This window comes from Panulirus ornatus, chromosome 19 (genome assembly GCF_036320965.1).
Source record: "Panulirus ornatus isolate Po-2019 chromosome 19, ASM3632096v1, whole genome shotgun sequence".
NCBI classification, from domain to species: Eukaryota; Metazoa; Arthropoda; class Malacostraca; order Decapoda; family Palinuridae; genus Panulirus; species Panulirus ornatus.
The window spans coordinates 135,890-163,421 of NC_092242.1; the positions used below are offsets into that span (position 1 = coordinate 135,890).

Sequence of the window (27,532 nt, forward strand, 5' to 3'; positions counted from 1 at the left end):
GAGTGAATTGGAGCGATGTGGTATACAGGGGTTGACATGCTGTCAGTGGATTGAGTCGGGGCATGTGAAGCGTCTGGGGTAAACCATGGAAAGCTGTGTAGGTATGTATATTTGCGTGTGTGGACGTGTGTATGTACATGTGTATGGGGGGGGGTTGGGCCATTTCTTTCGTCTGTTTCCTTGCGCTACCTCGCAAACGCGGGAGACAGCGACAAAGTATTAAAAAAAAAAAAAAAAATAAGGCATGTGTACGTGTAGGAAGAGAGGAAAGTGATTGGTTCTCAGTGAATGTAGGTTTGCGGCAGGGGTGTGTGATGTCTCCATGGTTGTTTAATTTGTTTATCGATGGGGTTGTTAGGGAGGTAAATGCAAGAGTTTTGGAAAGAGGGGCAAGTATGAAGTCTGTTAGGGATGAGAGAGCTTGGGAAGTGAGTCAGTTGTTGTTCGCTGATGACACAGCGCTGGTGGCTGATTCATGTGAGAAACTGCAGAAGCTGGTGACTGAGTTTGGTAAAGTGTGTGGAAGAAGAAAGTTAAGAGTAAATGTGAATAAGAGCAAGGTTATTAGGTACAGTAGGGTTGAGGGTCAAGTCAATTGGGAGGTGAGTTTGAATGGAGAAAAACTGGAGGAAGTGAAGTGTTTTAGATATCTGGGAGTGGATCTGGCAGCGGATGGAACCATGGAAGCGGAAGTGGATCATAGGGTGGGGGAGGGGGCGAAAATTCTGGGAGCCTTGAAGAATGTGTGGAAGTCGAGAACATTATCTCGGAAAGCAAAAATGGCTATGTTTGAAGGAATAGTGGTTCCAACAATGTTGTATGGTTGCGAGGCGTGGGCTATGGATAGAGTTGTGCGCAGGAGGATGGATGTGCTGGAAATGAGATGTTTGAGGACAATGTGTGGTGTGAGGTGGTTTGATCGAGTGAGTAACGTAAGGGTAAGAGAGATGTTTGGAAATAAAAAGAGCGTGGTTGAGAGAGCAGAAGAGGGTGTTTTGAAGTGGTTTGGGCACATGGAGAGAATGAGTGAGGAAAGATTGACCAAGAGGATATATGTGTCGGAGGTGGAGGGAACGAGGAGAAGAGGGAGACCAAATTGGAGGTGGAAAGATGGAGTGAAAAAGATTTTGTGTGATCGGGGCCTGAACATGCAGGAGGGTGAAAGGAGGGCAAGGAATAGAGTGAATTGGAGCGATGTGGTATACCGGGGTTGACGTGCTGTCAGTGGATTGAATCAAGGCATGTGAAGCGTCTAGGGTAAACCATGGAAAGCTGTGTAGGTATATATATTTGCGTGTGTGGACGTATGTATATACATGTGTAGGGGGGGGTTGGGCCATTTCTTTCGTCTGTTTCCTTGCGCTACCTCGCAAACGCGGGAGACAGCGACAAAGTATGATAAAAAAAAATATATATATATATATATAACGTAAGGGTAAGGGTTTTTATCGAGGATGTAAGGCATGTGTACGTGTAGGAAGAGAGGAAAGTGATTGGTTCTCAGTGAATGTAGGTTTGCGGCAGGGGTGTGTGATGTCTCCATGGTTGTTTAATTTGTTTATGGATGGGGTTGTTAGGGAGGTAAATGCAAGAGTTTTGGAAAGAGGGGCAAGTTTGAAGTCTGTTGGGGATGAGAGAGCTTGGGAAGTGAGTCAGTTGTTGTTCGCTGATGATACAGCGCTGGTGGCTGATTCATGTGAGAAACTGCAGAAGCTGGTGACTGAGTTTGGTAAAGTGTGTGGAAGAAGAAAGTTAAGAGTAAATGTGACTAAGAGCAAGGTTATTAGGTACAGTAGGGTTGAGGGTCAAGTCAATTGGGAGGTGAGTTTGAATGGAGAAAAACTGGAGGAAGTGAAGTGTTTTAGATATCTGGGAGTGGATCTGTCAGCGGATGGAACCATGGAAGCGGAAGTGGATCATAGGGTGGGGGAGGGGGCGAAAATTCTGGGGGCCTTGAAGAATGTGTGGAAGTCGAGGACATTATCTCGGAAAGCAAAAATGGGTATGTATGAAGGAATAGTGGTTCCAACAATGTTGTATGGTTGCGAGGCGTGGGCTATGGATAGAGTTGTGCGCAGGAGGATGGATGTGCTGGAAATGAGATGTTTGAGGACAATGTGTGGTGTGAGGTGGTTTGATCGAGTGAGTAACGTAAGGGTAAGAGAGATGTGTGGAAATAAAAAGAGCGTGGTTGAGAGAGCAGAAGAGGGTGTTTTGAAGTGGTTTGGGCACATGGAGAGGATGAGTGAGGAAAGATTGACCAAGAGGATATATGTGTCGGAGGTGGAGGGAACAAGGAGAAGAGGGAGACCAAATTGGAGGTGGAAAGATGGAGTGAAAAAGATTTTGTGGGATCGGGGCCTGAACATGCAGGAGGGCGAAAGGAGGGCAAGGAATAGAGTGAATTGGAGCGATGTGGTATACCGGGGTTGACGTGCTGTCAGTGATTTGAATCAAGGCATGTGAAGCGTCTGGGGTAAGCCATGGAAAGCTGTGTAGGTATGTATATTTGCGTGTGTGGACGTATGTATATACATGTGTATGGGGGGGTTGGGCCATTTCTTTCGTCTGTTTCCTTGCGCTACCTCGCAAACGCAGGAGACAGCGACAAAGTATAATAAATAAAATAAATAAAAGGGTAAGGGTAAGAGAGATGTGTGGAAATAAAAAGAGCATGGTTGAGAGAGCAGAAGAGGGTGTTTTGAAGTGGTTTGGGCACATGGAGAGAATGAGTGAGGAAAGATTGACCAAGAGGATATATGTGTCGGAGGTGGAGGGAACGAGGAGAAGAGGGAGACCAAATTGGAGGTGGAAAGATGGAGTGAAAAAGATTTTGTGTGATCGGGGCCTGAACATGCAGGAGGGTGAAAGGAGGGCAAGGAATAGAGTGAATTGGAGCGATGTGGTATACCGGGGTTGACGTGCTGTCAGTGGATTGAATCAAGGCATGTGAAGCGTCTGGGGTAAACCATGGAAAGCTGTGTAGGTATGTATATTTGCGTGTGTGGACGTATGTATATACATGTGTATGGGGGGGGGTTGGGCCATTTCTTTCATCTGTTTCCTTGCGCTACCTCGCAAACGCGGGAGACAGCGACAAAGTATAATAAAATAATAAAAAAATATATAATATATATATATATATATATATATATATAGATGCTCTGTGGAAGGTATTAAGAATATATGGTGTGGGAGGCAAGTTGTTAGAAGCAGTGAAAAGTTTTTATCGAGGATGTAAGGCATGTGTACGTGTAGGAAGAGAGGAAAGTGATTGGTTCTCAGTGAATGTAGGTTTGCGGCAGGGGTGTGTGATGTCTCCATGGTTGTTTAATTTGTTTATGGATGGGGTTGTTAGGGAGGTGAATGCAAGAGTTTTGGAAAGAAAGGCAAGTATGAAGTTTGTTGTGGATGAGAGAGCTTGGGAAGTGAGTCAGTTGTTGTTCGCTGATGATACAGCGCTGGTGGCTGATTCATGTGAGAAACTGCAGAAGCTGGTGACTGAGTTTGGTAAAGTGTGTAAAAGAAGAAAGTTAAGGTGTGTAAAAGAAGAAAGTTAAGAGTAAATGTGAATAAGAGCAAGGTAATTAGGCACAGTAGGGTTGAGGGTCAAGTCAATTGGGAGGTAAGTTTGAATGGAGAAAAACTGGAGGAAGTAAAGTGTTTTAGATATCTGGGAGTGGATCTGGCAGCGGATGGAACCATGGAAGCGGAAGTGGATCATAGGGTGGGGGAGGGGGCGAAAATCCTGGGAGCCTTGAAGAATGTGTGGAAGTCGAGAATGTTATCTCGGAAAGCAAAAATGGGTATGTTTGAAGGAAGAGTGGTTCCAACAATATTGTATGGTTGCGAGGCGTGGGCTATGGATAGAGTTGTGTGCAGGAGGGTGGATGTGCTGGAAATGAGATGTTTGAGGACAATGTGTGGTGTGAGGTGGTTTGATCGAGTAAGTAACGTAAGGGTAAGAGAGATGTGTGGAAATAAAAAGAGCGTGGTTGAGAGAGCAGAAGAGGGTGTTTTGAAATGGTTTGGGCACATGGAGAGAATGAGTGAGGAAAGATTGTCCAAGAGGATATATGTGTCGGAGGTGGAGGGAACGAGGAGAAGTGGGAGACCAAATTGGAGGTGGAAAGATGGAGTGAAAAGATTTTGTGTGATCGGGGCCTGAACATGCAGGAGGGTGAAAGGAGGGCAAGGAATAGAGTGAATTGGATCGATGTGGTATACTGGGGTTGACGTTCTGTCAGAGGATTGAATCAGGGCATGTGAAGCGTCTGGGGTAAACCATGGAAAGCTGTGTAGGTATGTATATTTGTATATATTTGTATATATATATATATATATATATATATATATATATATATATATATATATATATATCTTTCTTTTTTCTTTCAAACCATTCGCCATTTCCCGCATTAGCGAGGTAGCGTTAAGAACAGAGGACTGGGCCTTTGAGGGAATACCCTCACCTGGCCCAATTCTCTGTTCCTTCTTTTGGAAAAAAAAAACGAGAGGGGAGGATTTCCAGCCCCCCGCTCCCTCCCCTTTTAGTCGCCTTCTATGACACGCAGGGAATACGTGGGAAGTATTCTTTCTCCCCTATCCCCAGGGAATAAATATATCATAACTATATCAAAATGCCCCTGAACTCTTCTCAATAAGAAAATCATCCAAAGTATATGTATTTACGTATGGCTTCTTTGTCCAGCAAATTTCAATCTTTCTAATAAGAGAATCATCCACAGTACATTTATGTATTTGCATATGGCTATTTAGTCCAGCAGGTTGTGCTGTATTTACTTTAAATAAGAGTGTCCCCTGTGGTGAATTATATCTCATCGTACGGTCTCCACAAGTAAGTCTGGTTGCCCTTATGAAAATTATACTCCCTGCAAAATATCAGTGCACTTAGACTGATGATTTGGAGAACTGTATTTCTAACTCTAAGCTATGCACTTCCAAGAAATGGTCATAAATAATATCCCTTTTTTGAGAGATCTTAATTTGACTTTTTAAATTCTTTAAGAACGATTTGACCCCATCTAGTTAAGTTTATAGATAAACAGTAAGTTAGAAAATAATTTCCTTAGAAAAATGACAAAAAATTACAGGGCCAAATGGATTGAACAACAATATCCTGTTGGCAAAGTTAGTCAGATTCATACCATTTTAAGTCCTTAGGGCTCAACATGACTGTACCTGTGGGGCTAAGTGTTTACTTAAAAGATCAATGTTAAAAGGTTTTTTTAAAATCATACTGCCAAAAACTGTGATGATAACTTCTGTGAAGTTTTTGTTTTTAAGTCTAGAATAATTGATTTCAAAGGATGTCCCCTTGGTGACTGAGTTTGGTAAAGTGTGTGGAAGAAGAAAGTTAAGAGTGAATGTGAATAAGAGCAAGGTTATTAGGTACAGTAGGGTTGAGGGTCAAGTCAATTGGGAGGTGAGTTTGAATGGAGAAAAACTGGAGGAAGTGAGGTGTTTTAGATATCTGGGAGTGGATCTGTCAGCGGATGGAACCATGGAAGCGGAAGTGGATCATAGGGTGGGGGAGGGGGCGAAAATTTTGGGAGCCTTGAAAAATGTGTGGAAGTCGAGAACAGTATCTCGGAAAGCAAAAATGGGTATGTTTGAAGGAATAGTGGTTCCAACAATGTTGTATGGTTGCGAGGCGTGGGCTATGGATAGAGTTGTGCGCAGGAGGATGGATGTGCTGGAAATGAGATGTTTGAGGACAATGTGTGGTGTGAGGTGGTTTGATCGAGTAAGTAACCTAAGGGTAAGAGAGATGTGTGGAAATAAAAAGAGCGTGGTTGAGAGAGCAGAAGAGGGTGTTTTGAAATGGTTTGGTCACATGGAGAGAATGAGTGAGGAAAGATTGACCAAGAGGATATATGTGTCGGAGGTGGAGGGAACGAGGAGAAGAGGGAGACCAAATTGGAGGTGGAAAGATGGAGTGAAAAAGATTTTGTGTGATTGGGGCCTGAACATGCAGGAGGGTGTAAGGAGGGCAAGGAATAGAGTGAATTGGAGCGATGTGGTATACAGGGGTTGACGTGCTGTCAGTGGAGTGAATCAGGGCATGTGAAGCGTCTGGGGTAAACCATGGAAAGGTGTGTAGGTATGTATATTTGCGTGTGTGGACGTGTGTATGTACATGTGTATGGGGGAGGGGTTGGGCCATTTCTTTCGTCTGTTTCCTTGCGCTACCTCGCAAACGCGGGAGACAGCGACAAAGTATAAAAAAAAAAAAAAAAAAAAAAAAAAAAAAAATATATATATATATATATATATATATATATATATATATATGTGTGTGTGTGTTTGAGTGGATGGGTCATTCATCGTCTGTTTCCTGGGCTACCTTGCTGACGTGGGAAACAGTGATCAATTATGATAAAAAAAGTATAATAATGAAATGTTTTTGGAGTACCTCTTCAAGTGATTTGGAGTTGGTTTAGTAAGGTAAGAACACCCCAGATGCATTGTTTACAGGACAGAAGAAAGTAATGTGGCTGGTGTAGTATTTGACAATCTTTTATTCTCTTGCCACATAAACCAATTTCTCATTAATAGTTGGATGAAAATGTTCGCTGATGATACAGCGCTGGTGGCTGATTCATGTGAGAAACTGCAGAAGCTGGTGACTGAGTTTGGTAAAGTGTGTGGAAGAAGAAAGTTAAGAGTAAATGTGAATAAGAGCAAGGTTATTAGGTACAGTAGGGTTGAGGGTCAAGTCAATTGGGAGGTGAGTTTGAATGGAGAAAAACTGGAGGAAGTGAAGTGTTTTAGATATCTGGGAGTGGATCTGGCAGCGGATGGAACCATGGAAGCGGAAGTGGATCATAGGGTGGGGGAGGGGGCGAAAATTATGGGGGCCTTGAAGAATGTGTGGAAGTCGAGAACATTATCTCGGAAAGCAAAAATGGGTATGTTTGAAGGAATAGTGGTTCCAACAATGTTGTATGGTTGCGAGGCGTGGGCTATGGATAGAGTTGTGCGCAGGAGGATTGATGTGCTGGAAATGAGATGTTTGAGGACAATGTGTGGTGTGAGGTGGTTTGATCGAGTGAGTAACGTAAGGGTAAGAGAGATGTGTGGAAATAAAAAGAGCGTGGTTGAGAGAGCAGAAGAGGGTGTTTTGAAGTGGTTTGGGCACATGGAGAGAATGAGTGAGGAAAGATTGACCAAGAGAATATACGTGTCGGAGGTGGAGGGAACGAGGAGAAGAGGGAGACCAAATTGGAGGTGGAAAGATGGAGTGAAAAAGATTTTGTGTGATCGGGGCCTGAACATGCAGGAGGGTGAAAGGAGGGCAAGGAATAGAGTGAATTGGAGCGATGTGGTATACCGGGGTTGACGTGCTGTCAGTGGATTGAATCAAGGCATGTGAAGCGTCTGGTGTAAACCATGGAAAGCTTTGTAGGTATGTATATTTGCGTGAGTGGACGTATGTATATACATGTGTATGGGGGGGGGGTTGGGCCATTTCTTTCGTCTGTTTCCTTGCGCTACCTCGCAAACGCGGGAGACAGCGACAAAGTATAATAAAATAAATTTTAAAAAGAAGTGTGACCAGGAATTAGGCTTACAGCATTAAACTTAGTAGCTTAGTATTCTAACAACTCAAATACCACATCAGGAGAATAGTAGTAGTTGTAAACTAATAAACTGCTTGGTGCATATAGTTTAACTTCTGATGTGTAGTTTGGTAATGATCACATTTACTGTTTATCTGTCTCAGAAAGTATACTTTCAGTGGATTGAACCAGGCCATGTGATGTGTCTGGGGTAAACCATGGAAAGTTTTGTGGGGTCTGTACGTGGAAAGGGAGCTGTGGTTTTGGGGCATTACACATGACAGCTAGAGACTGAGTGTGAACAAATGTGGCCTTTGTTGTCTTTTTCTAGCGCTATCTCGCGTGCACATGGGGGGTGCCATTTCATGTGTGGCGGGGTGGCGGCGGGAATGGATGAAGGCAGCATGTATGAATATGTACATGTGTATATCTGTGTATGCATATGTATGTATACGTTGAAATGTATAGGTATGTATATGTGCTGTGTGGGCGTGTATGTACATACATGTGTATGTGAATTGATTGGGCCATTCTTTCGTCTGCTACCTTGCACTACCTCGCTAAAGTGGGAGACAGACAAAGTATAATTGCTAGATAAATCAACATATACACACATATACATACATGTACATATACATGCATACACATGTACATATTCATCCTTGCTTGCTTTCATCCATTCCTGTTGCTACCCCACCACACAGGAAATCCCCCCCCTAGTGAAATAGCACCAGACAAGGACAAAAAAGGCCACATTCATTCACACTCATTCTCTACCTGTCATGTGTATTGCACCAAAACCACAGCTCCCTATCCAGGCCCCTCAGACCTTTCCATGATTTACCCCAGATGCTTCACATGCCCTGGTTCAGTGCATTGACAGCACGACAACCCCAGTATACCACATCATTCCTATTCACTCTATTCCTTGCAAGCCTTTCACCCTCCTGTATATTCTGGCCTTGATCTCTTAAGATCTTTTTCACTCCATCCTTCCACCTCTAATTTTTGGTCTCCCACTTCCCCTTGTTCCCTCCACCTCTGACACATATATCCTATTCGTCAATCTTTCCTCACTCATTCTTTCCCTATGTCCAAACCATTTCAACATACTCTCCTCTGCTCTCTTAACCACACTCCTTTTATTACCACACTTCTCTCTTACCCTTTCATTACTTAATCAAACCACCTCACACCACAAAAATTGGGATGATGATATAAAAAGAAATAAGGCACACTATTAATATTTAATGTAGCCTTCTCTAACATCTCTGACTTTTCAAAGTTGGTTTGGCAATGGTGCCAGAAGCTTTCACATATAGTTACCTCTCTTAAGTTTTCCTTGTTTTTCACAACCCCAGAATCCCATTTCCAGGACATATGTTTTTCATAGAAGGATTAGAATTATTCATAACGTGTGATCATCGCTGATGTTCAAAACTGGCAAGACCACAGCATTTTCTCCCCCTATGTGAGCGATAATTTTGTCATAATGCTTCATTTCCCAATATTTCAGTCTTTATAAGGCGAACTATCTTGTTTGGTGATTAAGGCTATATTCCTCATTCAGCCAGTAACTAATATATATTAAGTATTATTTCAAATAGTTTTCTTTCACTTGATGAAATACAAGGAGAAATACATCTAGTCGGGCAAGATGCCAGATGTTGCCTCCGAGCGAAATTCCCTGGATTTTGTGACCACTACTTGGGTTAACTGTACCTTGACACAGAGAACTGAACAAAATATAATGTGTAACTGAAATGTAACAAGTATGGTTGGAATTAGAATGGGTAGAATAGAGAATAAAGTGAGAAAGGTATGTAGTGTGAAGAAAGTTTTGGAAACATGCTTAGGTAAAGGGCCTTTTAACCTGATGCAGCCTTGCAGAATGGATGGCAGTTGCAAGTTTATAAATTGTGGTGATATGATGGAAGACACAAAGAGAAGATGTAGACTTAAAAGATTAATAGATTCATTGAGTGAATTTTTTAAGGCCTGATGTATTTCATTTGATGATATCAGGAATCATTTTTCATCTTGAGCTGGAGTCATTTTTAGTGTGAGATGCAAAGTTGTGAATGGAAATGTTAACTTTGTTTGATAGTTCATCTTGCTGTGCAAGTTGAGAAATTATTGTATGGAACTCTCTGTGCTCTTTAACACACTATGCTTAAAAACATTTTTGAGTGAAGCAAAGGGCTTTAATACATTTGATCTCATCAGTATGAATGGTAATGGAGATAAGTGGAATGAAAGGTTTTACTGAAATTTTTCTTTTCATTTTCGGCCAACTCTTAGCGGGAAGTTACTAGATGGAGTGGAAATTTAGAGATTTAGATAGATCGACATAGATTTTGTAAAAAAGGTTCCAACTTATTTTTTCAAATACATCACAGAGATTCTACTTCATCCAAGAAAATGAAGTTTCCCCTTGTATGTATGTATGTATGCATGTGTGAACAAAGGTCTATAGTATATTTGATTTGTTGCAGATTTGATCAATAATTATTAAATACTGTTATTGTGGTTCATGCATAGTATTGTGTTGAATTAGATTTTGGATGTTATTAATGAGTACATTGTGAGCTGTGGGTTGTGTTGTAATTGATGTGGGCTTTTGTGTTGTAGGTACGTGGGGGCTTCATGAGTGACACGATTATTGTGGGCAGCGTCCATTCCCGTACCCCTCCCCAGGATCTTCACCTTCCCCCTCTCCTTAACTCTGCTGATCTAGATTCCCCATCTTATGCATCATCCTCTTCATCTACATCCCCACTCACTCCTCCCTCGACTCCCTCATCTAAGAAATCTGCTTCTAAATCAACACCCACAGAGGTTAAATCTGCAGGGGAACAGGAACAGGATCCATCCACCCAACGCCTTGTGCCAGAGCAGGTGTGTGTAATGTCCTGCTTGTTGTGTAGTTTTGTAGTGTTTTGAATACCCACTGATAACCTGTTCAATGTGTAGACATTTCTGTTAGAGCCTTACTTTTTATGGGTGGAAACTTTTTTTATGCTGTCAATGCAGTTCATACTAGTGTACAGTTTTTGTATTTTACACTTTACTCAAAATCTAATGTTCATATGCTAGAATCATATGATAATCTTCATTAGCTTTGTGGATCACCTTTACCAACTTTAAGTTGCAGGTGGTTGGAGATTTAACTGGTGTAGCACCTCCACACCGGGGAATAGACCAGTCACAGCTACATCAGTCTCGATTTGGGCTGGTATTTCAGGCCTGCATGCTCATGATCACCGTCTGTTTCCTCTTCTCTGATGTGCTGGGAGGATTTTGGAAAAATAGGTAGGAAATGGTAAAAAGGGGTATTTTCCATGAACCTTTAATATTTACATATTTACTTTCAGTGAAACATAGCCTTGATTTTTAGTGTTACAAGTCATACCTTAAGAAATTAACATGGTTGGGGCTGAGTCTGTGCTGGAGTACTGATTCGTCCATATTACCAGATACTGATATAGAGGCACTGCACGTGTGATTTACTGAACATAGACGCTTTTAGATCCTATTTATTGGTATAGGCTAGACACGTAAACAGTGAATAAGTATTTTATTGTATTATATAGTATATGGTACAGATGTGTTAGGACATAGGATGACTGGATAAAACAATTTTTATATAACACAAGTACCTAAAGTACTTTCATCATTCTGTTATAAAATGAACCATAATGATTCAACATGAACCCTGCCAGCTACACAATGCTGATGCCTTCCATGCAAAAATGACCATGTCAGTTCTCTGCTTGCTCTCCATGATGAAGGATGTAGCATTGCTACTCGCATGATTTTTCATTTGTGCCCACCAGTACCAGTCACCACTATACCTAAACATCCAGCAAGAACCCGTGCTTTAAGTGAACCTGCCAAGAGTTACATAGTGTTCTCTAGATATACTGACCCAAGATCTAGACAAAGTGCTCTAGCCTTAACAGTATTGGAAAAGATGTAGTCCCCTTAAAAGCAGTAGAAGAAAAGGAGAGCAATACATAGGCTCTCCCTTCACCCTCCACTCCCTTTGGTAACTTGCTGGATAGGAAACAGTAAGAAAAAATACCTTGCAGGACTTATGTACCTCAAAGAAAATTTTTAGGAAATTCAGAGGTTTGAATGAACATGAATATGTCATGCACCCTACACTTTCTGTTACAGAGACAATGATAACGATGAACCTTGAACTCCAGCCTCATAATGTACCATACCTGTAGTACTCCTGATGTGGAAGGATTATACAAAAATTCCTATTTCTCTTAGAGCAGGCTACAAATGTCAAATGTTGATGTGTTACTACAGCCTGGCCAAGGCAAAATCGTTGGTTGAGTATATTGCAAAATATACCACAATGTTATGATGATTGATTAAAAGAGTAGTAAAATGAATAAGAATTATGTCTCATATGAAAAGAAAGAACATCTGTCTATCCATATTTCTGATGCCTATTCCAATTCGAACTTCCTCAAAAGGGTGGCCATGGCAACAGAGTTTTCATAACTAAAGAATGCCAGTGTTGCTTCTTAGCCTTTAGTACCTCACCCATAACAGGGCACTGGCAGAGGGCAAGACTAGCACAGTGTTTGCAGACTCCTACCTAATGAACCTAATGACTACTTATATCTAATGCTCCTACCAACTACTTCTACCTAATGCTCTTAAAAGAATAACGAAATAATAAACAAGTTATGTAAGCCATAACTTGACCAGTGAGAAATAACATGTTGGTAAAAATAGTAAGTGCTAAAAGCAGCGGTGTCAACATGTCAACAGCAGTGATGTCACCTCCTTGTTTATGTAGTGTTTTAGTGTATCTGCTTTTTATATTAGGATACAGTCCACCGTGTGACATATCTGTATTGCTTGAGATGTTTATATAATTTCATGATCTCAGCCCATGCTTTTTATTTCTACAATCATGAGTGAAATGGTGAAAGAGGTCAAACTAGCATTATTGTTAGTATGACTCAGAGTTATAAATCAATAATTGTTACCTTTATTGATGACTTATTCAATTTACAGAGTATTATTTCTTCCCTGTATCAAGGGATAGAAGTAATAATCTTACTTATGTAAGATCTTTGTAAATTATATTCTAAGGACGTTTTGTATTCTTGTTTGATGAGTATACTTCAAGATAGTAGATTTTAGTTGAATCTTAAATTAATAGCTTCATTCTCCCATGACAACTTAGCACCATAAACCATCCACAGGACTGCTTGGGTACCTTACTAAAAAAAGTAAGGTAGATTTTTTCCGTAATTGTTTGCCATTTCCCTTGTTAGCGAGGTAGTGCCAGGAACAGACACAGAAAGGCTCTGTTCGCTCACACCCAATCTCTAGATGTCGTGTAATGCACCGAAACCCCATTCTCCTACAGACAGATCTCACAGACCTTTCCTTGCCTTTCCCCAGCTGCTTCATATACCCTGGTTAAGTCCATTGACAGCATATCACCCCTTGCATACCACATACCACACACCTGTATCCCTTGCACACTTTTCACCCTCCTGTGTGCTCAGGCCCTTATCACTCAAAATCTTTTTCACTCCATCTTTCCATCTCCAGTTTGATCTTCCCTTTCTCCTTGTTCCCTCCACTTCCAGCATGAGCATCCTCTTCATTAGCCTCTCCTCACTCATTCTCTTCATATGTCCAAACCATTTCAGCACACCCTCTTCAGCTTTCTCAACCACACTCTTATTTGCACACATCTCTCGTATCCTTTTATTACTTATGCAATCAAGCCATCTCACACTGCATATTGTCCTCAAACATTTCCAACACATCCATCCTCTTCCACAAATTCTCATCTGTAGCCCAAGCATTGCATCCAACATCATTGTAGGTACCACTATATACCTGCAAACATACCATTTTTGCTTTCCCAGGTAATGACCTCCTTTTCACGCACTCCTCAGTGCACTTACAACTTTCGCCCCCTGACCCATCCAATGACTCACTTCCATGGATCTATTTGCTGTCATGGCCACTCCCAGGTGTCTAAAATACTTCTCTAAACTTTATCCATTCAAACTCGCACCCAACTAACCAGTCCCTTAACATGCTAAACCTAATAACCTTGCTTTTCACATTTACTCTCAATTTCCTCCTTTCACACACACACTCCCAAACTCAAACACCAACTTCTGCAGTTTCTCACTTGAATCTGCCACCTATGCTGTGTCACCAGCAAACAACTCATTTCCTGAACACCCCCTCACTGCCTATAGACTGCATACCACCTCTCTCTCTAAGACTGTTGCATGTACTTCCTTCACCACCCCATCCATAACCAAACTCAAGTGTAATACCTTCCATTCCTTTCCCTTGCCAGATTTCATCTTACAAAAGGCTTTAACTACCCCTTTCTTCTCTCTTCACCAAACCATTTTCAATGACTCACTTCTCTTACCTCCCCAGTCCAAATACCTTACATATGCTACCCAGTCATCTGACATTCAGCTGTCCCTCAAAATCCTCACTCCAAATCCTCTTCACCTCATCACTACCTGTTACCACCTCCCCATTTTCCCCCTTCACTGATGTTCCCATTAGTTCTTTTGTTATTCTCTCTTTGTTAACCTTCCAAAACATCATCTTATTCTCCCTGAAGTTTTCTGATACTCACCCACCCCAGTTCTCATTTACCCTCTTTTCCAGTCCCTCACCTATTTCTTCACCTGCCACTTTCATTTCCATTTGTGATTGTACTTTACTAGTAAGTACTACCCATGTACCTCTTTCTTCTGTTTCACTAGCAGCTTTACTTCACCATCCCACCACTCACTACCTTTCTCACTTGCCTACCATTAACCTACCACAGTCTTCCCTTGCCCATGCCAGCAGTGCATCATTTACTCTTACCCTTTTCCATTTTGCACCCAATCTCTCCTGGTATTTCCTCACACAAGTCTCTTTTTCCAAGTTCATGTACTATTACATCCATCTTCTAACTCGTATCACTTCCTCTTTTCTGAAAACCTCTGCAAATCTTCTCCAGTTGTTGTTCTGTACACATTCGTATCCAGGAGTCTCTTTCTGCATGTCTGTGTAAACCAATAGTGCCTACCTAACACCTTTTCTATTGTAATCCATATCTCTAATGACCATTCCCTCTGGGAACTCCAGCCAACAAGGTGGCCACAGCAAAAGAGTCACCACTTATCCCTGTCCTACATGCCGCCCTGACATACACCATTCCATGCATTCTTCTCCCATATCTCTCTTTCCAGTACTCTTCCATCCTATTTCCTACTCACCCACAAACTTAAGAATTGAATAAATGTAAAAGATTTGGGCATCATCATAAATTGGAAACTAGATTTCAGTGGCTTCAGGTTGCAGCTGTCTTACCCAAGTAGCTTCCTTTTCTTTCTGTCTCACTCACAAGTGGATTACTGGCATTCTGTCCACAAATGTATAATCTCTGCTTTTTATACTTAACACTTAATGTTGATGACAACTTGCACAACTCATTCCAATTTTTCCTACATTGAGCACTATGTGCTAGCCTTGCCTTTTGGCAAAATGGTAAGAGCATTAGATAAAAGTAGTTGAAAGGAACATTTAGGCAGTACCATTAGATAGAAATAGATAGTAGTGGGTAGGATCATTTGTTAGAAGTTGTCAGTAGGAACATCTGGTAGGAGCCTCTGCATACACTGCACTAGAGTTCCTTTCTGCTATTGGTCTGTTAAGGATGAGACACTAAAGGCTAATAAGCAGCACTGAAGTTCACTGGTTATGGAGACTATTGCCATGGCTACCCCCTTAAGGGAGTTCAGTTGGGAACAGGCATCAGAGATATCCAGTACTCTTCCACCTTATATCCTATTCACCCACAGATGTAAAAATGGGATAAATATAAAAGATATGGGTGTCATCATAAATGAGACACTAGAGTTTTACAAATCTATTGCCCGTAGTCCCCAGCATCTCTCTTTTAGCCACACTTACTGCATGTTGAAAGTCTTACTGGCCATTCACCAGCAGTATCACCCCCTTTCTTGAGAAATTCATCTGCAATCCCATCCATTCCTGTTGCTTTGCCTCATCATCTAACACAAGGCTTTCGTTACCTCTTGTCTTGCCACTAAACCATTGCTCTACATACTTCAGCGCCCCAAACAATCCACATCTGCCACCCTGTTACCTAGCTGATTCAACGGTCCTTGTAGATCACTAACCCCATGTCGTCTTTATGTCTTTTTTGACTGTTACGCTTTCCTGATTTACTCCCATTTGTTCTCTTGTTCTCCTTGCTCTATTCTTTACCAAAACATCATGAGATCGTTGATATTGTAATGTAAGGGTGCCACTAATTGACTAGGTAACTGTCTGTAATCATTGATAATTTCCTGGTGTCTGTCTAGGACAGCCATCTGCCCCAGGACATATTTGTTACTTTTGCAATGTCCTTTCAAACAGTGTCTTAGTCACTGATAATTTTGCTTTGAGATATTTGATACCCATAATATTTAGTCTGACAGTAAGTGGCAAGTCAGTATTCTAATCATAGTGGGACTAGGTATAGACAAGAAATTATGATACATTGTTTTTACATAGCCAGATATGAAAGATAGCTTTTAACTTGGAGATAGTTTGTAACCAGCTTATTATTTTAGATGCCTTTCTTAATGTAAATTTTGTTCTTCCACAGAGTCCCTTTGATGTCTAGAAATGCTTATGATATCATATTTCGTGTGGTGGAACTGGGAGTGGCACTGTGGTTCCCCTGTGTTTTGTGGAACTGCATGTCCCCAGAACAGCTATGGATCCTTAATCCGAAAAAGATACTCAAGAAATTAGATATTGATCGTTCTTTAGAGCTTGGACAACCTGTACCACAGCACAGTAAGAATTTCTACCCTTTTTTCTCTCACCAGTTAGAATTTTACTTGACAGAGAACTCTGTACATTACATTTGTACTTCATATTTCATGCTCCAACATCATGTAAGGAGTTTAAAGTTAGAAAGAATTTGATAACAGATTAAATCATAATTGGTCAGAATAAGAAATTTCAGTATGACGGAACAATATGCATTGACTCAAGTGTTAATAATGCTAGGTAAGAAACTCAGAATTGCAGTACAATTGATGAAGTGACAATTACAGGTTATTATAAGATTTTAAAGTTTCTAAATGCAGTAAAAGGGGGCACAAACAAGGAGGAAAAGAGTATTTTAGTTTTGTCATTCAAAAACAGAATTATCAGAAAAGATTTAGAAAATCAGCTTTGTTCACTGATGATACAGCGCTGGTGGCTGATTTGGGTGTGAAAGTGCAGAAGCTGGTGACTGAGTTTGGTAAAGTGTGTGAAAGAAGAAAGCTGAGAGTAAATGTAAATAAGAGCAAGGTTATTAGGTACAGTAGGGTTGAGGGATAAGTCAATTGGAAGGTAAGTTTGAATGGAGAAAAACTGGAGGAAGTGAAGTGTTTTAGATATCTGGGAGTGGATTTGGCAGCAGATGAAACCATGGAAGCGGAAGTGAGTCACAGAGTGGGGAAGGGGGTGAAGTTTCTGGGAGCATTGAAGAATGTGTGGAAGGCAAGAACATTATCTCGGAAAGCAAAAATAGGTATTTTTGAAGGAATAGTGGTTCCAGCAATGGTTGGGAGGCATTGGCTATAAATAGGGTTGTTCGGAGGAGGGTGGATGTGTTGGAAATGAGATGTTTGAGAACAATATGTGGTGTGAGGTGGTTTGATCGAGTAAGTAATGAAAGGGTAAGAGAGATGTGTGGTAATGAAAAGAGTGTGGTTAAGAAAGCAGAAGAGGGTGTGTTGAAATGGTCTGGTCACATGGAGAGAATGGGTGAGGAAAGATTGACAAATAGAATATATATGTCAGAGGTGGAGGGAAAGAGAAGTGGGAGAACAGATTGGAGGTGGAAGGATGGAGTGAAAAAGATTTTGAGCGATCGGGGCCTGAACATGCAGGAGGGTGAAAGGTATGCAAGGAAAAGAGTGAATTAGAACAATATGGTATACTGGGGTCTGCATGTTGTCAGTGGATTGAACCAGGGCATGTGAAGCGTCTGGGGTAAACCATGGAAAGTTTTGTGGGGCCTGGATGTGGAAAGGGAGCTGTGGTTTCGATGCATTATGCATGACAGGTAGAGACTGAGTGTAAATGAATGTGGCCTTTGTTGTCTTTTCCTAGCGCTACCTTGCATGCGTGCGGGAGTAGGGGAGGTGTCATTTCATGTGTGGCGGGGTAGTGACGGGAATGAATAAAGGCAGCAAGTATGAATTATGTACATGTGTATATATGTATATGTCTGTGTATGTATATATATGTATACGTTGAAATGTATAGGTATGTATATGTGCATGTGTTGACATGGATGTGTATACATGTGTATGTGGGTGGGTTGGGCCATTCTTTCGTCTGTTTCCTTGCACCTCCTCACTAACACGGGAGACAGCGACAAAGTATAATGAATAAGAAGAGGTAGAGGATGTGTGGATCAGATGTTTGCTTTGAAGAATGTATGTAAGAAATACTTATAAACACAAATGGATTTGTATGTAGCATTTATGGATCTGGAGAAGGCATATGATAAGAGTTGATAGAGATGCTCTGTGGAAGGTATTAAGAATATATTTTGTGGGAGGCAAGTTGTTAGAAGCAGTGAAAAGTTTTTATCGAGGATGTATGGCATATGTATGTGTAGGAAGAGAGGAAAGTGATTGGTTCTCAGTGAATGTAGGTTTACGGAAGGGGTGCATGATGTCTCCATGATTGTTTTCTTTGTTTATGGATGGGGTTGTTAGGGAGGTGAATGCAAGAGTTTTGGAAAGAGGGGCAAGTGTGCAGTCTGTTGTGGATGAGAGAGCTTGGGAAGTGAGTCAGTTGTTGTTCACTGATGATACAGTGCTGATGGCTGATTTGGGTGAGAAACTGCAGAAGCTGGTGACTGAGTTTGGTAAAGTGTGTGAAAGAAGAAAGCTGAGAGTAAATGTGAAAAAAGAGCAAGGGTATTACGTACAGTAGGGTTAAGGGACAAGTTGATTGGGAGGTAAGTTTGAATGGAGAAAAACTGGAGGAAGTGAAGTGTTTTAGATATCTGGGAATGGATTTGGCAGTGGATGGAACCATGTAAGCAGAAGTAAATCATTGGGTGGGGGAGGGGGCGAAAGTTTTGGGAGTGTTGAAAAATGTGTGGAAGTTGAGAACGTTATCTTGGAAAGCAAAAATGGGTATGTTTGAAGGAATAGTGGTTCTAACAATGTTATATGGTTGCGAGACGTGGGCTATAAATAGAGTTGTGCAGAGGAGGGTGGATGTGCTGTAAATGAGATGTTTGAGGACAGTATGTGGTGTGAGGTGGTTTGATCTTGTAAGTAATGAAAGGGTAAGAGAGATGTGTGGTAATAAAAAGAGTGTGGTTGAGAGAGCAGAAGAGGGTGTTTGGAAATGGTTTGGTCACATGGAGAGAATGAGAGGAAAGATTGACAAAGAGGATATATGTGTCAGAGGTGGAAGGAACGAGAAGTGGGAGATCAAATTGGAGGTGGAAAGATGGAGTGAAAAAGATTTTGAGTGATCGGGGCCTGAACATGCAGGAGGGTGAAAGGCGTGCAAGGAATAGAGTGAATTGGAACGTTGTGGTATACCGGGGTCGACGTGCTGTCAATGGAGTGAACCAGGGCATGTGAAGCATCTGGGGTAAACCATGGAAAGTTCTGTGGGACCTGGATGTGGAAAGGGAGCTGTGGTTTCGGTGCATTATATTTGACAGCTAGAGATTGAGTGTGAACGAATGTGGCCTTTGTTGCCTTTTCCTAGTGCTACCTTGTGCACATGCAGGGGGAGAGGGTTGTCATTTCATGTGTGGCAGGGTGGTGACGGGAATGAATAAGAGCAGACAGTATGAATTATGTACATGTGCATATATGTATATATCTGTGTGTGTATATATATGTATACATTGAGATGTATAGGTATGTATATGTGCTGTGTGTGGACATGTATGTATATACATGCGTATGTGGGTGGGTTGGGCCATTCTTTTGTCTGTTTCGTTGCGCTACCTTGCTAACACGGGAGACAGCGACAAAGTATAGTAAATAATATGTAAATAATATGGGAGGGTATTGATTGAGAGGGTGAAGGCATGTACAGAGCATCAGATTGGGGAAGAGCAGTGTGGTTTCAGAAGTGGTAGAGGATGTGTGGATCAGGTGTTTGCTTTGAAGAATGTATGTGAGAAATACTTAGAAGAGCAAATGGATTTGTATGTAGCATTTATGGATCTGGAGAAGGCATATGATAGAGTTGATAGAGATGCTCTGTGGAAGGTATTAAGAATATATGGTGTGGGAGGCAAGTTGTTAGAAGCAGTGAAAAGTTTTTATCGAGGATGTAAGGCATGTGTACGTGTAGGAAGAGAGGAAAGTGATTGGTTCTCAGTGAATGTAGGTTTGCGGCAGGGGTGTGTGATGATGTCTCCATGGTTGTTTAATTTGTTTATGGATGGGGTTGTTAGGGAGGTGAATGCAAGAGTTTTGGAAAGAGGGGCAAGTATGAAATCTGTTGGGGATGAGAGAGCTTGGGAAGTGAGTCAGTTGTTGTTCGCTGATGATACAGCGCTGGTGGCTGATTCATGTGAGAAACTGCAGAAGCTGGTGACTGAGTTTGGTAAAGTGTGTGAAAGAAGAAAGTTAAGAGTAAATGTGAATAAGAGCAAGGTTATTAGGTACAGTAGGGTTGAGGGTCAAGTCAATTGGGAGGTGAGTTTGAATGGAGAAAAACTGGAGGAAGTGAAGTGTTTTAGATATCTGGGAGTGGATCTGGCAGCGGATGGAACCATGGAAGCGGAAGTGGATCATAGGGTGGGGGAGGGGGCGAAAATTCTGGGAGCCTTGAAGAATGTGTGGAAGTCGAGAACATTATCTCGGAAAGCAAAAATGGGTATGTTTGAAGGAATAGTGGTTCCAACAATGTTGTATGGTTGCGAGGCGTGGACTATGGATAGAGTTGTGCGCAGGAGGATGGATGTGCTGGAAATGAGATGTTTGAGGACAATGTGTGGTGTGAGGTGGTTTGATCGAGTAAGTACCGTAAGGGTAAGAGAGATGTGTGGAAATAAAAAGAGCGTGGTTGAGAGAGCAGAAGAGGGTGTTTTGAAATGGTTTGGTCACATGGAGAGAATGAGTGAGGAAAGATTGACCAAGAGGATATACGTGTCAGAGGTGGAGGGAACGAGGAGAAGAGGGAGACCAAATTGGAGGTGGAAAGATGGAGTGAAAAAGATTTTGTGTGATTGGGGCCTGAACATGCAGGAGGGTGAAAGGAAGGCAAGGAATAGAGTGAACTGGAGCGATGTGGTATACCGGGGTTGACGTGCTGTCAGTGGATTGAATGAAGGCATGTGAAGCGTCTGGGGTAAACCATGGAAAGCTGTGTAGGTATGTATATTTGCGTGTGTGGACATATGTATATACATGTGTATGGGGGTGGGTTGGGCCATTTCTTTCGTCTGTTTCCTTACGCTACCTCGCAAACGCGGGAGACAACGACAAAGCAAAAAAAAAAAAAAAAAAAAAAAATAAAGAAAATCATATTTGTAATGTAGGAGTGAAGTGAAACTATTCAGCAATTTTGTGAACATAGTTAATGCGAAAACCAAAACTTGTTCCTCATAGATGTTAATTGTATAGTGATTGGCCATCCATGATAACATTATTCTTAAGAAAAACATTAGACTGTCAGGAAATCCTTGTTTTAAGTTATGGGATATTCTTTCATAACAAAGGCATTAGTCCCTAATGGAAATCTTTATCAAGGATAGAACTTGAATAAAAGAAGAGCAAATGAAATAGGGAACTTAGGAAAACAATAGTCTGGCAGTATCTTGAAGATATGGAAAACTTGGACTTTAAAAAGGGATCACTCATAGTTATAAGGAAATACTTGGGAGGATAAAGGGTTCCAATTCTATGCCCTTTTTGATTGCCAGAGGCTCATAGTATTAATGGAGTGCAGCATCTTGCCAGTTAATGTGTTGCTTAGCTAATGGTGATGGTATATAGAAATTTAACTCTTGGGAGAAGAAACTAAAGTATTATATATAGAAAAGAGAAAGGGAGCCATCAGAAAGAGCTAATAGATTGGCTGACTACAAACTCTACTTTTTGAAAAAAGCATGGCCACAAAGCTGCTCCAAACATATGACCAGTACTCTTTTTTCTTTTTCTTTTTTTTTTCCCACGATTAGAGAAACTACTCAGTATAGATGAACATGCAGCGTTTGAAAAGGATTTTCCATTAGGAAAAGTAAACTTGTAGTGAAAGGTTTTCAAATTTGGACTTTGAGATGGGATATATAGTATGGAGCAATGTAGCCCTAGAGATATATGAAGTCATGAAAGAAAATTATATTAGAATTGAGCTTCTTTTGGGTGGTACTGGAGTGTAGGAAGAAAGTATGTGAAAATATTGTGAGAAGTGGCATACATTGATTAGAGGACATAGGAAGTTGTTTGGGAGGATGACAGGAAGATTATGAGAAGTGAAGGAGTACAAAGATTACAGACCATAGGTAGATGTAAGGGAGAACAAACATTTTTGGGTGGTGTATTTAAACAGGAATGCATGGAAAAGGAAGATGTATGGGAGGTGTATTTGAATAGGATGGCCCATTGGTTTTTATCTCATGGGCATCCCCCCCTCCATTACCCCTTCATGAGAGATCCCCTCCTGTCTTCTTACCCCCCATTTTTTTTTTTTTTTTCCCGTTGGAGGCTCAAGTTTGGGACTAAAGTCTGCATCAAGGCTGAGCCATAGTTGAAATATAGATTGGATTATGAAAAGGAAAAAGAAGAGACATAGGATACTATTTACAAATTTTGGAGGAAGTGAAAAATTGATTTTTTTTTAAATGTACCAAGTCTTAGTTATTGGGAAACATGAGAAGGTAGAGAGTTCCAAAGCTTTGAGGTGTAGGGAAAGAAACGGTTATCAAAATGGTCCACCCTTGAGTTGCCAATGGCCACATAGTAATCACGTGACACAGCACCTTGATGAGTATCATGTGGTCTAGCTTACGGTGAGTACACACAAGCAGCCATTGTAGGGCACAAAAACCACAGTAATGCCTATAGAAAGGGAAAAATGAACCAAGACTGTGGCATAGGACTAGACGGTCAGGCTTTCAAGTTAGCCTGGGAGAGTTTTTGAGTTGTACCACTTTTGACTCATCTCCTTCAAGTAGGGATGTAGAACTAGAGCTATCCCAGATGAGAGAGCAGTACTGCATACAAGAACAAATCAACCCTTTGTATAAGTGGAGCCACTGTTCAGGAGAAAAGAAATTTCAACATCTAAACTGGACTCCAAGTTTCTTAGAGGCAGACTTAGCTGTTTCCATAATATGGAATTTCCAAGAAAGAGTGCATGTTACAGTAATACCAAGTGAAATTACAGAATCGTCAAAGGAGAAATTTTAGAGAGAGATATGGGTAGAAACTGGGTTTTGGAAGCATTAAACTTCACTAGATTTTGTCTCCCGTACTCAGATATCCTATCCAAGTCTGAGTTTATTGAGGAAGTTGTGTCAAGACGAGATGCAGATTGAGTGAGAGGAGCTTAAATGAAAGATGTGGGTGAATGCAATGTTGAATTGTCAGTGTATGAGTGCACTTGGTTATTTGTAGAAGAGAGGAAAGCATCAATGAAAAGAAGAAAAAGTGTAGGGGGCAGGATAGACCTGCAGGGATGCCACTGTAGATGGAGAAAGCGGGGAGGCTGATCCATCAATAACTACAGGAAGCTACATATGAAGGAGCAAAGTAAGGGAGGAAAGCCAAAAGAGGGGAGTGTAGAGATGAGACCCTGATGCCACACCCTGTCAGAAGCTTTGAATATGTTAAGGGCAATTATATTAGACTCCTCAAAGTCTTTCAGGGATAATGACTAGACATTAGTAAGATTGGAAAGAATATCACCAGTGGATCTCCCCTTACGGAAGTCACACAGGTGATTAGAGAGAAGGCTGTAAGATTCAAAGTGTAAGGATATGGGACTTGAGGAGGGATTCAAAGACTTTGGAAATGGTAGATACCAAAGCAATAGGACAATAGTTAGAGGAGGCAGAATGGTCACCCTTCTTAGGGGTGGAATTATCAACACACACTATCAAAAAGAAGGAAAACTTTGGTTTTTAAACAGAATCGAAACAGACAAGCAAGCACAGGTGCAAGTTCAGAGGCACCCTGTTTCAATACATGGGAATGAATGCCATCAGGACCATAATCTGTGCTTTTTGGACTGTCTGAAAAGAGATTACAGTGGGAGGCATAGGATTTGTATCAGGGGTAGAAGGAATGTTAGAGTCATTTAAGATGGAGTTAGAGAAGTAACAGTAATCAAGGAGAGTTGCTTTGTCTGTGGGAGAGACATCTATTGTACTGTCAAGATGGAAAAGTGAAGGAAAGGTAGAGCGACAGAAGTTTTAGAGATGCCCTTAGCTAAAGACCAGAAAAACCTATCAGTGCCTGACGAGGAGAGGAATTATCACAACTTTGAATAAAGGAACACTGCCTCAAGGGTAACATATTTGCAGTGATTACAGGCATTGACAAAAGCTATGATGAGATTTTATTATGATGGCAGGGCTAGCATAGCACACTCACCGCATGTCATGCTTGATGAATAAAGCTTTTCTTCTCTGTTGCAGGGAGTATCGGGCATCAGAAATACAGGTGAATGCATGGACATACATGCCTTTGTTGCATTTGTTTGAAAATTGTTTTTGTAATTATTTTACAGATATTCGAGAATTTTGTAGTGAATGATTGTTTCGAGTATGTGCAGGTAAAACAGTTCGTAATATCTGAAATATGGATAATCACAAGATTGTCACGTTTGTTTAACTTTAACGGGATAGACTGTAGATGGAGAACCTTGCTGAAATGAAGGATAGACTTGGATTTATGTTAGATGGAACTGTGTGTGTTGGAGTCTGGGATATGCCATGACTATACTGTTGAAGATACTCTTTGATTAGTTATGGTCTGAGATGACCAAAAAAGGTGCATCTGTTTATGAATACATGATCAACCTTTTATATTTATCATAAAAGTATGTTTCATGACTACATATAGCTTTTATGTTTCTCTGAAATTCTATTGAATCACTTGAAATGCTGCCTTCATTGGAACTAATTTTTTTGATTGAAAATTGAATCCACAAAATATTCAAAAAAATTTTATTACTGAAGTCAGGCCTTATTGGCAGAGGAACAGGGAAAGTTCTTAAATAAGACAGATTTTTAGAAGTTTCAGAACTGAATTTTTAAAAGTTTTTGCTTGATACTGCTTTCTTTTTGTGTAGTTAAAGAACTATTTAGAAGTCTTGAACATTGTATTTGAATGCTGGCCAGTATTTTAAAGTTTTTAATTCACTACTTTACTTTTGAAAAAGAACCAGATGTCTGGCCAGGATAACCAGATTGTTTACATTATTTTAGGAGAGGGGTCTACTGGTGATGTAAGTGCAGAATGCTGGATTTGCTACGACACAGAACGCATTGATGCAGGACCTCTCATCCAGCCCTGTGACTGCCGGGGTGATGTTGGTGCTGTTCACCATCATTGTCTGCGCAAGTGGCTCATGGAGGTTAGAATTTCTAGTGGAATCTTGTTAATGTTTTTGATGCTATGATGGTACCAAGAAGATAGGTAAGGAAGGAGTGTCTGAGAAGGAATATTATGTAAGATGGATGAATCTGATGTGATAAAACACCAAAAGCTAGAGTGCTGGTAATCATAGCATGTAAGAATGAGCTTATAGAACGAATTGCTCAAAATTGGGAAAGGGAAACAGCAATTGTTATTAATAGCCAAATCTTGCAAAAGATTTCTAAAAGATGGAACAAAAGAAAAGCCAAACGGGGATTGCTTTTCCTCCTTGAAGGCTCAGGCTGGTGTCTCTAAATGCTTGTGTATGTAACCAATATGAGAAGAGCGGAGAGATAGGTAGTATTTTTGAAGAAAGAAACCTAGATGTTCTGGCTCCTAGTTCAACAAAGCCCCAAGGTTGAAGGGGAAATGGTTTGGAAATGTCTTAGGAGTAAAGGCAAGAGCTAAGGAAGGAGTAGCAAAAGGAGTAAAGACAAGAGCTAAGGAGTAGCACTACTCCTGAAGTAGAAGTTGTGGGAATGTGTTAAAGAAAGTAAGAAAGTGAACTCAAGACTGAGATGGGTAAAAATGAATGTTAATGTCGAGAGACGGTTGGTTATTAGTGCTTATGCACCTGGCCATGAGATGAAGGATCATGAGTGGCAAGTGTTTTAGGAACAGGTGAGTGAGTATGTCAGCAGCATTGATAAAAGAGACTGGCTATCAGTCAAGGATGATTTGAATGTGAAAGTGAGTGATGTGGCAAGTGAGGGTATAATTGGGGGTGGGTGGTATTCAGTATTATGATTGGAAATGGTGAACAGCTTGTTGATTTGTGTCCTGATAAATGACTGGTGATTTGAATGTGAAGGTGAGTGATGTGGCAGGTGTGGGTATAACTGTGGGGCAAGGAGTATTCAGTATTATGATTAGATATGGTGAACATGTTGATTTGTGTCCTGACAAATGAGTGGTGATTGGGAATACTTTAAAATGAAAGTGGATGATGAGAGATGGTTGGTTATTAATGTTTATGCACATGACCATGAGAAGAAGGATCATGAGTGGCAAGTGTTTTAGGAGCAGCTGAGTGAGCAAGTCAGCAGTGTTGACAAAAGACTAGCAATTAGTCAAGAGTGATTTGGATGTGAAGGTGAGTGATGTGGCAGGTGAGGGTATAATTGGGGGTAAGGGGTATTCAGTATTATGATTGGAAATGGTGAACAGCAAGTTGATTTGTGTCCTGACAAATGACTGGTGATTGGGAGTACTTTAAAAAGAGGGGACATACACAAGTAAAGGTAAGTGAGGTAGAAAGATGGTCAGCAGGCATTATTAGATTACATATTAATTGGCAGGCATGGAAAGGAGAGATTTTTGGATGTGAATACACATGTAAAAGAGACTTTTGTATGTAAATGCGCTAAGAGGGGCAGTTGGTGGGAAGGTTTAAGGAAAAAGGAAGCAATGTCGTTGAGAAGAGAGTAGTGGAAATAAGTGAGCTTGGAAAAGACTTGTGTGGAAAAATACCAGGAGAGATTAGTGTAGAATGGCAAAAGGTATAGTAAATGAAGCAAGGGGGTGGTTGTGGGATGGGAGATATTTAGGGAAGCAGTGCTGGCATCAACTTTCAATTTTACCCATATTAATCGAGAATTTACTTTCTTACATTCTATCACATACTCCCACAACTCCTGTTTCAGGAGTATTGCTACTCCTTCCCTTGCTCTTGTCCTCTCACTAACCCCTGACTTCACTCCCCAGACATTTCCAAACCACTCTTCCCCTTTACCCTTGAGCTTCGTTTCACTCAGAGCCAAAACATCCAGGTTCCTTTCCTCAAACATACTACCTATCTCTCCTTTTTTCACATCTTGGTTACATCCACACACATTTAGGCACCCCACTCTGAGCCTTCGAGGAGGATGATCACTCCCCGCGTGACTCCTTCTTCTGTTTCCCATTTTAGAAAGTTAATACAAGGAGGGGAGGATTTCCGGCCCCCCGCTCCCGTCCCCTCTAGTCGCTTTCTACGACACGCGAGGAATACGTGGGAAGTATTCTTTCACCCCTATCCCCAGGGATAATATACATATATATATACATATACACACACACACACACACACACACATATGCACATACACACACACACACACACATACATATATATACATATGAAAAATGTAAGAACAATTTAGAAACAAACTTTTAGCTTGAAATGAATGAAAAAAAAAAAAAAAAAATGAATGAATGTCACATAATGGTTCAACCTCTGGCTATGGAAAAGGAAATGTACAAT

General features: G+C 40.9%; 1 protein-coding gene across 5 annotated transcripts in view; it reads left to right on the top strand.

Annotated features, from left to right (window-relative positions):
• LOC139755299 (uncharacterized) overlaps positions 1 to 27,532 on the top strand; it is a 151,755-nt gene that overhangs the window by 91,736 nt on the left and 32,487 nt on the right. For 3 of the 5 annotated variants that reach the window (XM_071673412.1, XM_071673414.1, XM_071673411.1), the window contains 4 exons: positions 10,215 to 10,481; positions 10,732 to 10,895; positions 16,264 to 16,457; positions 25,081 to 25,229. In XM_071673412.1, coding sequence (XP_071529513.1) covers positions 10,215 to 10,481; positions 10,732 to 10,895; positions 16,264 to 16,457; positions 25,081 to 25,229 — 774 coding nt within the window. The remainder of the gene's footprint in view (positions 1 to 10,214; positions 10,482 to 10,731; positions 10,896 to 16,263; positions 16,458 to 25,080; positions 25,230 to 27,532) is intronic. The other 2 variants (XM_071673413.1, XM_071673415.1) reach the window with 2 other exon arrangements.